The 13,319-nt window shown below is 41.9% G+C and overlaps 1 protein-coding gene across 7 annotated transcripts in view; it reads left to right on the forward strand.

Annotated features, from left to right (window-relative positions):
* Positions 1-13,319, forward strand: part of MAD1L1 (mitotic arrest deficient 1 like 1) — a 372,249-nt gene that overhangs the window by 211,082 nt on the left and 147,848 nt on the right. For all 7 annotated transcript variants that reach the window (XR_009726062.1, XM_061357021.1, XM_061357019.1 and 4 more), the window contains one exon: positions 1,038-1,128. Coding sequence is in view for 6 of the 7 variants with exons in the window: in XM_061357021.1 (XP_061213005.1) it covers positions 1,038-1,128 (91 nt within the window). In the remaining variant the exon portion in view is untranslated. The remainder of the gene's footprint in view (positions 1-1,037; positions 1,129-13,319) is intronic.

Below are 13,319 nucleotides of genomic sequence, written 5' to 3' on the forward strand. Positions count from 1 at the left end.
GAACTTGTCCAACACAAATTGGAATTTGTGAGTAGTGAGCTGACAGAATTTGAGATAATATGAAATTATTCAGCTCATCAAACTGCACAGGGCTTCAGAAGAACTTTATGATTGGACTCGAGATGGGAAATGAAGTTGTACGTCAGTGATTGCAAAACCCATACACATAGGAGAAAATATCTTTACTTTTCCTCCCTCCGTACTGGGCTCCAAATGAGCTGTTATTACTCAAGAAGGAGATCTTCCTTTATTGTGAACAGTTTTCTAAAAATACCAGGTAAGTGCTCTGTAGTTAAAAAGACAAATAGAATACCCAGGCATTATTAGCAAAGGAGACAAGGACAAAACAGAAAGCTTCATTATACCACGGAATGCATCTGAGTGCTGTTTGGAGCTCTAGCTTTTCTCATAGCAAAAAGTCTCGGTAAAACCTGAAGAAGAACAAGGAAGGGCAATAAAGGTGAGGAGAAATACCGAAAATCCTTGATGTGAGGAAAGACTAAATTGAGATCCTTCAGGAAATAACAGAGGAGGCCTCTAAAATGGTATGGAGAGGGGAGCACGGTACCTTTTGTAGCAGAACTAAGAGGCACTTGGTGAAATAGTCACATGTGAGGTATAAACCAAAATGAACTAAATTTTCATACAGCACATAATTTAATTGTGGAACTTACTGCTAGGGAGCGTTGTGAAGGCCAAGAGTATAAATCAGATCAAAAAGAGATTTGATGCACTCATGGAGATTTTAGCTGTTGGTAGTTATTAAACGTGATGGTCTAGACTCAGTCTGTGGTTCAGGAATTATCCCAGTTGGATTTGCTTTATATTCAAGCTGTATATTTTTAATATACTTTTACAAATTATATTTTCATCATACAGACTTGTATCTTTTAGTCATATGTTTTAACTGCCTCGGTCGTGTAGCCTTGTGGTACTAGATAATAATCTGATATTGCTTGTGATTTCGTGCTTTGCTTGATGATTTATGGTGGGATTGTGCAGGGACACAGTGTCATTAACTTTCCCTTCTTCTCCAGGCAGAAAATTGAGGAGCTGGAAGCTGAACGCAGCAAGCTGGAAGAGCAGAACAGATCTCTGGAAATGAAACTGGAGAAGCTAACTATGCAGGTAGGAAATGTGGAGGTCCAGAGCAGCTGGAGAGCCTGACATGGTCCATTCACTGTAGCTGTTCTAACAAATACACCAGAATGCTCGCAGCACACCACTGCACTTCCCTCAGTCTGGGCAAGGCACTAGAAGCCTATGCAAACTGCAGCAACACACCTCTATCTCTGACCATGGTTTTGGAGTATTTTGATGTCAGTCACATAAGTGCAGTTATTTTTTTTAATGCCCTTGCCCAGAACCTCTTCTTTCTCTTCTTAGAGCCTTAAAAACTTCCATTCTAAGTAACTCCACTACTGTAAGTTGTCTGTGTGCAAATTCATTTGTGCCAAAGCAGGAGTGTAGACTTTGCTTAAAAGCATGGAGCTGATATGGAAATTCAAGATCCTTTCATACTGAAGACTCCAGTGCTGCTATCAGTGATAAAGACAGTGACCATCAGTCTGTGGCCTCATTATTTAGCAGTTTTCCAAGCCAGGAAGCATCAGTGCTGTTAAGAGGATAATGTGGTACATCTCCAGACCACAGGCATAAAGAGCAGAAGGTGTGGAGTCAGAAGGACAAAAGGGTGTGTTTCTTTTGCTGTGCCACTATGGGTGTTTTACCTGTTCCAGAGGTAGTGCTGTCTTATATGGCTACAGGTCTTCAGCTTTTCACTCTGAATAGATCTGTGAAGTCTCACCCTCCTTGAAGGGGGCAAATTGAGAGTGGACTGTCTGTTCAGCTTGCTCACATTCAGGGAACAGCTCCCCTGTGCACAGCAGGGACATGGGAGTTGTTTCAAGCTTTTATAGTGTTTCTTGTTTGAAAGGTACTAGAGCAAACAAGAACCTGAGCCTTTTGTTTAATCAAAGCCCATCCTGCTATGAACAGTGTTATCTCTCCCTTCTGTTCTCTCTGATATGCTGAAAAATTTGGCATTGTAGCGTTTCATTCTCTTAATTTTGCTTTCTTTCTCCCTTTATTTTTTTCCCCCCATTTTTGTGTAAATTGCTTCATGGTGGAAAACCTGCAGGTCTGAAACTCCCCACATTGCAGACAGAGCATTGATTTTATCTTGACACCTATTAGAGGCGAATCAAATCTTTTTTCCCTTTTTTTTTATTACCAATTCCTAGAGCCAGGGGAAGTGACAGCTTTGATAAAGCAGAGAGCTAAGAGCTGCTGAGCATCATTGCTGAGCCACGCTTAGTGTGAAACCTGTCACCCAGCTCCTTTAATTGGGTTTCAGTCATCGGATGAGCAGGAAAGATTTGGGCTGGTGTTTGGATGCTTAGGTCTCCAATAAACATAACAGCAGCTGTGGCTTCAGAGCACATTACAATTCACTAAGGTCACGTTTAATTTGCCTATGTTGTCTTACCATGGCTGCTGGCTTTCCCAGAAGGCCTGACCAGAGGAATTCTGTATTTTGTTTGTGCTGTCTCGAGATGCTCTGCTTTGTTGGTGCTGCTTCTGAGATGCCAAAACACCCAAGCTTTTCAAATTGCACATTCAATAGAGGAAAGGTCTGAAGTCTTCAGAGACGTCTTGCAAATTGTCTGTCTTCTGGTAGAGGAGACCATCATCAGCTACCATCTGGATAGCGGAGCTTGCACTGTATAGAACAGTAATGTGGTGATAGAAACAAGATGGGACCTTCATTCTGTATTAAAGCTACGGTACAATAACAGTTGTACTGGTCACCAACGAGGCTTGGAAGGCTTCTCACAGGATCCCCATGACCTATCTCACTAATGGTGCTCACTGTTTAAATGTGGTACTGTGCAGGTCAGGGCTTTGTGGACAGAGTATCTGCAGATAGAGCAGAGAGAAAATTATATGGGAAAGAGGAGATAACATGTAGGTGTGAAAAAAGAGAAGAAAAGTGATCATTTGGCTTAGCAGGTCTAGGAAAGAGAAATCTTCCAATCTCCTAAAAGGCTGGTTAGGGAGCTGAATTAAGGTAACCATGCCCTTACATCTACTTTGCCAAAGCTGAGGACGTGGCTTTCATTCTTTATTTAACAGGAGGTAGCTCCCCCTTTCCTTAGCTTTTCACTTCACTTGTGTCTGTTGAGACTGGATGCCACAAACAGCTTCTCCAAAAGAGGAGTAGAAAGGGAAGTGTAAATAAAGGAATACATAAGCTCAACACTAAAATGTAAGTATTGATCAGTGTGTACCCGCTGGAATGGTCAAGATTTCAGAACTCCTCAGAGACAAAAACATCAGCTATTTTTTATTGACCTTGAGAATCAAATATCATGACAAGCCAAGCTTAGAATGACTTTTCTAACTACTTTGGAAGAAGGTTCTTTACAGCGGGAGCACACTAAATTAAGGACAAGCATAGAAATCCACGTCTTCTATCAGTGCAGAGCAAATACACTGAAAATATTATTGTACACTCAGATAAGGTCACTGAAATGTTGCTAGTTTGACATGTTACTTATTCCCATCTCTGAAAGAAATCACTGGGAAGTGATGGGTTAAAATAATGTCACTTTATCACCAAGGGAAGAAAAAGCCAGGCAAAGCTTACATACAGAAAGCAAGAAAATTCTTCTGAACAGAAAGGTGATTGGAATTACAAACCTGGGGAAAGCATGGCATCAAATCAAATACAGATGTAACAAAAAGTAAGGGGTGACATTAAACAAGGCAGGATGAGGGTGATTTCTGACAAATCTATATCTGCAGTTCCTTCTATTTGAAAATAAAACCTCTGGCTTTCTGGAATTGTATCTACCACGTGAAAGATACGTAGAAGGGATGCATTAAAGTGAATTTGGAAGAGGAAGAGGCAGGTTGTAGAAGTGAAGCTTCGACTGCTTTACACTGGACTGAAGCCTGTGGAGTTCACAAAGCTGAGTGTGGTGAATGAAACTGAAGGAAATACAGCCAGTATTTGGTGATTAAACCTCAGTGTTTGACTGTGTTGATGTGTGGAAAGGAGTCAAGTTTCAAATTTGCCTCTTCTCTCATCCTTTTGTATCCGGGTATTGGTACATATATGTTGCTTGTTTCTGCTGCTATTGCTAGTGTGCTTTGTGAACTACAGGACCCTGATGGACTGGCCACAGTGCAAGCGAGCAGGTGGGAAGGTACTTTGGTGTTATGTGTGTAATTCACACTTCTTGAGCTGAGTATTAGCAGATAAATAAACCAAGATCGTGATAGCTATCCACAGCAGTGTGTATGACATCTGACATCTCTTTGTATCCATTGCTTGTGTAGGGACAGCTTGAGTTATGGCTTAAGGCTCTTTCCACATCCACACACCCCTTCTTCCATAAACCTCTTGGCTCTTGACACCTAGCTGCAGGCTGCATTGATTTTCCTTCACTGGTATAAAGATCTTAGCATGGATATTACTCACTGGTCAGGTCTTTACAGCTAATAAAAACCTCAGATTATAAAAACACAAGAAATGTTGGAACTGTGGAGAAATGACACCCTGCTGAGGGTGCCTTCCCCATTGCACAGGGTTTGAACTGTGGTTCAGGAGGGGGATTCAAATAATATGTAAAAGGAGTGTTTTTAGCAGACAATTTTATCTTCTCTCCTCTCTCCTTCTTTCTTTCCATGAAGCAAAAACACTGTTAGTGCCTGGCCTAGGGTGGGCAGACTTGCTGAGACTCCAGTGAAGGGTTTGGTTTGGTTAGTTATCTGAAAGGATGTGTCCCATCTTCCAGAGCTGCTGGTGGAAAAGTGCAGCTCGGTGGCAGGAACAAGAGACTGATCAAATCAGTGCTTTTTAGATAAAGTGGGAGGAAAGACTCATGAGGAGTGTTCAATTAGCATTTCTTACTGCTAGAAGCCCTGTGTTTGCAGGCAGCGAAGCGGATGTGAAGTGTTCCTTATGCAAATACTACTCTCCTGCTTTTCCTGCTCTCCTCTACTCTTTGAGCTGAAGGAGGAAAGATTCTTCAAGTTTGGCTGCTTCAAGGAAGATTGATTAAAATCAGCTGCAGTTTGACTTAATTGGCTCCATATGCTTGGAAAGGGAGCAGGACTAGTTAGAAGTCCTTGTGATTAGTTCACAGCTGGTTGGTGATAAAAATGAAACTCCAGTTAGTTCAGACAAGTGGAGCTGTGCAGATAAAAGGCAGGGAGATGTGGTTGGGCTTGAAAATCACCTCTAGTCTCATAGCCGAGCTAGCAGCCTGATCTCTTTGAGTGTGTGCATGGGTATTTATGAGGCTAAATGGAAGGAGTCCTTATTTTCTTGCTTGTTTCTGAGTAAAAAGAATGGCCTGTGGATGCTGGCAGTCAAGGAAACCTGAACAGGGACTCAGAAAGCCAGGAGGGGGTCTCAGGGACTAGTGAAACCCCACTAGGGTACTTTGGCAGTGTGAAAGTGTGGCACAGACTCTGAACTGAATAACTGTGATGCCCCTGCAGTAGTAACTAGTTGTCTTTAGCCTTTGTGATGGTCGGGAATAACACAGCAGCACTCATGAAAATGCAATATTAGTCATAGAAATTGAAATAATCAAACTTTGCCTGTTATCTCAAAGAGGTTGGAAGAAGTTGGCTGCCTACTGAGTATGGGCACAGTCATCAGAAAACTCCCCAGACAGAAGCTGGTATTTAGGCTAAATTCTGCTGTCGGAGTAGGAGGGACTGAATTCCCTATTACACCAAATTCCCTGTTAGTGTCCACAAGGGAGCTGGCTAAGAGAAAGACACTCCACAAAGTGTTTAGGGGTATTTTTTCATGCTGGCACGACTTTACTAATGTGTTTTGAGGTATTCATTAATGCATGTGTAGTAGTTCCTTTCTAAATGTTTAATTTCACTATTGTTATCGACCATTTTACATCTTAAGATATTAATCTGGTTAATTAAACCTTTGTTTCTTACGGGGCTTAAATTGATTATTTTTGCACAAATTAAAGCATAAACCACTTGTCCACTTCAGTGGTAGTTGTGTTGAGCTGTAGCATTTTCTACAAGCAGAAATTGCTTTATTTCTTAGTAGGAGGAGCTGATATAATTGGTAAAGTTAGATACAAATAGAGTGGGTGACTGAAAATTTGGCCTGTTTGTCTGCTTCAGGTTGTTTTAATTGGCCTGCCTAAGCTGCATGGACATGTGCTTGGTCCTACCAAAGCAGGAGGCTCTGCAGGGGGAGTTGATGGCAGCTGTCTCCTGAATTAAGTTCTCCAGAAGTCAAATGCCCATGGATGAAGAAGGTGCTGGGACATCCAGAGTGCTCTCATGTTTCTTTTCTCCCTTTTCTTTGCAACCTGTACGTTTGGGTTAGTCTCCCTTGTATGCTAGTGCTGTTTTGAGGGACTAACAAAACATCTGGGAGCTGTACCCCGGCACAGATTCCTCTCTGTGGTAGACAGGGAATGTTTCTCCTCTTTAAGCATTAATGACTCATTTAATAGTTAGGACTTTGGCGGCCAGGCAGTAACTAGCTTGGAGTTAAGAGCCCAAGGCAAAGTTGAGGTCATTTAGCAGTCTAGCTCTTCATTATGTGACCAGTGGAGATTGATGAATGAATCATTTACACTGTTATAAAACTTACAAGGGACATTGTCAACCTCTCAAGGTTCCTTAATTGACCTCTCAATGTTCAAGAGTCTTCTCCATGCTTTCCCTTTCTCAAACTTCCTGTCCTTTATCCTTCATCTGTGAGTGCTGTGGTCCTCATTTGCCCCTGTGGCCCAGGTGCTTCTCACTAAGAGTCTCAGGTGGTCATGTTCAGCCCTATTTAAAAAAATCCCAAAAAGAAGCTTCTTTAAATGGGTTAGTGCAAACCACTTGGCATTTCTTCAGTCAGGTATAGCTTCTGGCAAGGGGTAGGAACAAATCTGTGTGTGCTCTAGAGGGATTTAATTATGAGATAGAAGAGCTGAGAACATAACAAGAAGAGACCCTGTAAAAAGATGAGCTAAGCAGGGAAGTGCAGGTCCCTTCTAACCCAAACCATTCTATGATCCTATTTTCAGTGCTACCAGCCAGCTGCAAAGGATATATGCTAAAGCACTACGAAAATGAATGTGTGGGAAAAGAACTTCCCCTATAATGTGCCTGTAAATTGTGCTTAAAGGATATGTTTATTTGGGAGAAAACATCGTGTATCTTGTGCCATGTGAATGAGGTACTGAAGAAACCAGTGTAAAATGGAAGGGTTGTAGAACCTGCTGTGCTCCAACCCTTGAGGGCTGTGTGACACTGAATCACCTGGGGCTTTGCAGATGTTGGTACACGTTAATTCTGAATTAATGGCAGTTATTAGAGTTAACAGGACATAGAAACATTCCATGGGAGCAGAGAGGAGAAACATAAACATGTCATCAAGTTGTAGATTTGTCATTAGGTGGTTCAAGGAGAAGCTGTTTCATGGCCTCAGTGGCCCTGATAAATGTCATGTGCAGAGTGGATGTCAAATAAAACAAGGACATGCACGGTACAGACTTGCTAATGTTTGATAACAACAGGGACCAGGAGTGCCCAGATTCACATTTGTGCAGCGAAGTTTTACCAAGATGCCCTTTAAAACAATGTTTTTAAAGGAATTTTCACATTGAATATTAAAGACCTGCAGCTCTCTAAATTCCAGTGGAGAGCTAATGCCGTATTGTTTATTTCATGCAGCACCTTTCCTGAAGTTCTGCAGAAACTGATTAACATTTGCATAATACATTTAACACAGAAATCTGTAATAAATGCATTCATGTACTTCTGCCACTGTCCCTGAAAATGCCAGCAGTTGTATGGCATTGCAAAGCTCATTAGATGAGCAGAGGGGGAGGAAGGATGAGCGCTGCGTTTCCTCAACAGCTCTGAAACGGGAAGGTCAGTGACTGAGTGTCAGTACCTGAGCAGCAGCACAAAGAGTGCAGAGTAAGCAGGGACAAAGCTGGGGCAGGGGAAAAGTCCTGCTGGAAAAGGTCACTGTACCAGGACATATGAAGCACCAACTTTAAGAGGTGGCATCAACGCTATAGAGTAGAAAAGCTGGTGATGAGCACTAACTGCAGATGAGGATGCTACTCTCTAAGGAGGACGTTGCTCCTCAAGTGTGTGTATTCTGTAAGGGGAAAATGCCAAGAAATTGCTCAAGTCCTGCTGTGATACAAGAAAGCTGGCTTGAAACAAGCCTGGATTTTCTGAACAGGCGTTGCAGAATGAGCAGTGAGGTTTTAAAAGTCATGCAAAACTTGGTTGCATGGCAGGGGGGCACTAAACCACTAAATCTGGAGGTGTTCTATGTGTGGTGTGGCAGTGACATCACTGCTAGGGTTCTTGTATGGTAAAAAGAGCAAGAAAATCAGTAATTTCAGATACAATTATACATTCAGGTGCACAGCTGTGTTTATAACTTCCAATGCCAGCTGATGAAGTAGTAGTATGTAGGAACTACAGGAAGCTCCTGTGCAAGAAGAAAGTTCCATTGCTTCTCCAGAATCATCCCACCAGTGAAGACCAAGGCCAAGGAGACACACACAAGAGGCTTCACCTTTGAGCTCCTCTAAATCTCATTTACCACACAACAAAGAAAAAGCTAAGTTTCAGGACATGCTAACAGCGACTGTCCCTTTACAGTGTCTGGTTTTTCTCTGTAGTCACTTGATGGCACAAATTAGTTTTCACTTGTTCTTTCTTCATTTTCTATTATTCTGCTGCTGCTTTGAATTCTGCTGCGATGCCACAGAAACAAAACCAAAATGTCATTTAGACCCATATAGGGAAAATGACACCTCCCAAGGTTTGTTTACTGAAGCTGTGTGCTTTCCCTTAGATTTCTATGAATGCCATGTCCATAAACGGCAGCTCTTTCCATGTTACACTTTTAGCTTTCCGTTGCTCATTATCATTTCAGCTTGTGTTTGATGACCCAATTATTTTCACATTTTTGATTACAGCAAAGCAATAGTCCCAGTTTCATGCTCTCCTTGTCTTTGCCACTTCTACTGTGGTCTGGCTTTTTGCTGCTGGTCTATGTAAAGTCAGAGTGTTCAGTAATAGTATTTAACAACTTTAATCCTTTCTTGATAAGGGGATTCTGGTTATGGTGTAGGATTTTTCCTCTACTCCTTGGTAAGTGGAAAACTCTACACCATTTCTAAGAGGCTAATTCTTTCCTGTTAGGTTGGTGAGGCACTGGAATGGGTTGCCCAGGGAAGCTGTGAATGCTCAGTCCCTGGCAGTGTTCAAGGCCAGGTTGGACGAGGCCTTGGGTAATATGGTTTAGTGTGAGGTGTCCCTGCCCATGGCAGGTGATTGGAACTGGATGATTTTAAGGTCCTTTCCAAGCCTAACTATTCTATGATTCTATGATTCTAAGACCAGAATGTGTTACCCAGATTATGGAAAAAGGTGAAGTCAGAGTTCAGCCAATCTGTGTGTGTGTGTGGTGAGGAACAAGAGGAAAATCTGCCTGTTTTGTGTCACACTGAGGAGTGGGCAGTGGTCATAATGATGCTAAAGTATAGGTGAGGAAATGGGGAGATGCTCTGAGCTGACCCACTGCTGGAAATGGCAGCGTGCTTCAGAGAAACAGGTTTTCTTTTTGTGACCTGTCAGGGGGATTCAAGTGTGTGAGATGTTGATGGGTTATCTTCCATATTGCAGAACCCTTCCTTTTGAGCAGACTGACCTACCACCTATCTCATGCCAGCAGGCAGAGATCTACATAAAGAAAATGTGTTTCCCCTAAAGAATTTTATCAAATAGTAGAAGGGAAGTTTGATGTGTCTCTGTCACTCAAACGTGTGGCATTGAGCAGCTCCATCTGCAGTCCAGGTTTGCTAGGGATGGGAACTTGGGGTGTTCTTGGAGTCCCAGGGATGTGAGTGGGGAAAAGTAACACCCCAAAGCTAGAGTCTTTCTGCCACCCCCCCCAAAACACAGCCAGATCATGATACGGTCTCTTTCTAGGCTAAGTTTCCAGATTTGCCTCAATTTCCACTTGCTGTTGTTTGATAAGACTCTAGAGAGACATAGGTCCAGGCAAGTCAGAAAAATGAAATTGTTTTTGACAGCTTTCCTGCCTAGGTTTGAAAGACAGGTAACAGCAGCATGGAAAGTGATGCCCAATTTAGATAGAAAGGCTGTTCTATTTAAATAAATAAGAAGAGACAGTCGGGATGGCAGGATGAGTGAAACCCTGTGGGAAGAGCATCTTCTTTGTGTCTCTTAAGACATCTGGGGTGTCACAAGAGGCAGTTGTGTGTGTACAAAGGAGCAGTGGTGTCTGTAAAGCCCATTTGTGTTTAATACAGAGGAAAGGGTTCCCAAGTGATCTGTTGCATTTGTGTTTACCTAAGCATGGGCTTCGGCTCCATCAGGAACACTGCTGCTTCCCCTGATCAACATTTAAACCCCACATATCTTAAATAATACAGAAGCTGTGCCTGTTCCTTGCATTTTTGGCAGGACATCTAAAATGAAAACCATTGTGTATGTTGGACACAACATAAGATGCTCAGTTGAGATTGTGACCTTTCAGAACAAAGACATTGCTTTTGAAAGGGGGTTCATTGTGCTTCTGGCTCCAGTAAGATGAAAAACTTGAAAAACCACTAACATGAAGGCTCTGCAGCAAGGATGAGCTCCACAGAGATTCTCTCATGTATTTTTGGTTGTCTTCCAGCGGGTCCATCCTTTCTCTCTGTGCAATGCTACCACAGTTGCCATCAGTAGTAATGAAATGTTCTCATTTTTATGACTAGGAGGATGCGAAAAGCTGTTGGCAGGGCAGGCCCTGCATGGGACCTCAGCTGTGGAACTGATTTCCCTTTCGATCCATCACAGCTAGAGGTGCAGACCTTAAGGTTATTTCCATAGGAGTCAGGGCTTGCTCTCAGGTTCATCTGTTCAGTGCACAAGAAGCCTGATTAGATATGTGTGAGGTCTTGTTAATATTGTCTTTTGGCATTAATATTATCATAATTAATGTGATTAATATTATCCCGGTGGAGCAGCCTGAACATTTAGACACAACATCAGGGAACTTAATTATATATAATTAAATCTTATAGATTGTATATAATATATAATATATGTTTTGCTATATATAATGCAATATATGTTACATTATATACAATGTAATGTGATATAAATCCTAGAACATATACATTGTTTTATGTATATGTATAATACATAATATGCTATATGTAATGTATTATGTATTATATATAATATGCTACACAGTAGAGTGTCTAATATATATTATATTTTATGTATATAATATTATGTTATACATTATAAATTATACATAATACACCCTACATTGCAAATTATATATATTATATATTATATATTGTATATTGTATATTGTATATTATATATTAGTGTGTGTTTGCAGACAATTGTTAGAATGTATGCAGTTTTATTTATATGTAGACATGAATTGAGGCATATGGGTGTAAAATAGGGAACATCACCTAGGTTGTTTCAACAGAATTCGACTGAAATGTGGTCAGGTGGATGGTAAAGGTGGCCAAACAGAGGGAAATAACTGCTTGAGAGGGAGAGCAGGCAGAGGGTCTGGGCTTGGGGTTCTTCCCTGGACACTGCAACTGTGGCAGTTGTCAGACTGTTCCTTTAAGGTTTACAGTAGAAATGAAGGAGGTGTCAATATGACAGATATTCATTAGGGTCCTCTTCAGGTGGGTGGTGGGAAGGAGTACTGATTGTATAGCATATGAAATGGTTTCTCTCGTGCTGCCTAGTAGCTCTGCTGCGGTGGCACGGAGACACTTGTAAGTCCAAGTGATTTGGGGATTGAACGTACAATGTCTTTTGGCCTTTCTGCTTTCCCAGGGTCTCTGATATCCTCTGAGTATGATGCTGCTGTTGACACTAACTGCTTAGAAGATAGATCTGCATCAGCACCTGAAGATTTATGTGTGGTCCATTCTCTCAAGCATCCTAGAGAAAAAAATACTGGACATACTGCAAAGCAAACCTAGTGGTCAATTCATCAGCATATTCTTCCTGAGCCTACCCTTTCACCCCTGCTCTTTGGCTGTTCTGTTCAACTTAATGCACTTTACTCATGTTGCATGCTTCCAGGGGATCAAAAAGATAGAGTCTGAGTCCTTTAGCTATGTGTGAGAGTTAGAGATGATGCCCTTCTACCAATTTACTCAATGACAGCTTGAAAACTTGTTACTGGGCAAAGATGCTCCTGAAGTATTTCTTTCTGTATGCACTCAGATCAAGATAATGTTGAATTTGCTGCTTGGAGCAGTTAACTCAAAGCCCTTCAGTTCCTGTAGGTTAGCCCATAGCCATTCCTCTTATTGTTTCAGTTTATCTATAAATCTCTCTTATTCTTGTAAATTCTAAGTAAAGAGATGACTCTCCCCATCTGAAAAGATTTCAGTGCTGCTTGAAGCTTCCTTTTACTGGCAGAAGAAAAACAATTGAGCTTTGAGCTTGAACTGGAAGACAGATAAGATCACCAGGAGATTTCCACAGCAAATGCAGAAAATATTCTTCACTAATGGATTCTTAGTGCTCTCTGGCAAGCAGTTGAGTTCCTTGGGTAGGAAAGAAGAGGGGACTGGGTAGCTTCTTCTTCCTTTTTAATTTAGTGGGGATAGGAAGTGAAAGGTGGTTTCTCTGCATGACCCAGAATGTCTGTCAGACATAAGGGAAGCTAATTAAAACATCACTATATGTACATGAGGGTGATGAGGCAGAAAGGACTGATCGCTTCCTTGATTCAAGGGACTTGTCTGTGTCTTTGCTTCTATCTACGCACTGTGAAATCTGCAAGTAATTCATGTTCTGGGGGTAGGAAAGAGGCCAGGGGGTAAATCTGTGCTCTTTCTCTCTCTGGAGTAAAGCAGAAAATAAATGAAATCTGTTCTTGCTCTGCTGCAATGACTGAGGCAGTCTCACTCCAGCTGGGCAATAGCAGGGAAACTGTTTCCTGCTGTCCTGTTGTGGTCAGTGCTGCTACACTCAGTGTCACTGGACCAAGTGCTGGAAGAGGGTGGCACTGGGTCATCTGGGACGTTTCCACAGCCTGTCTGTGTCAGTGCACAGCATGTGAGGGGACAGAAGCAGAGCAGCGTCCTCCTCTTTCACATCCTTTTGTTTGAAAGTATGTCCTGGTAAGCCAAGGGAATGATGGAGAGAGATAATAACACACCCTTTGGAATAATCTTTGGAAACACTCCGGTGGCAAAGAGGTGTTCCAGCCCATGCAGCCTGCATCATTGAAAGCCACTGAACAACAG

Source organism: Neopsephotus bourkii, unplaced genomic scaffold (genome assembly GCF_033783945.1).
Source record: "Neopsephotus bourkii isolate Nb327-2 ecotype Australia unplaced genomic scaffold, CSIRO-AGI_Nbou_v1 NB_882, whole genome shotgun sequence".
Lineage (NCBI taxonomy): Eukaryota > Metazoa > Chordata > Aves > Psittaciformes > Psittacidae > Neopsephotus > Neopsephotus bourkii.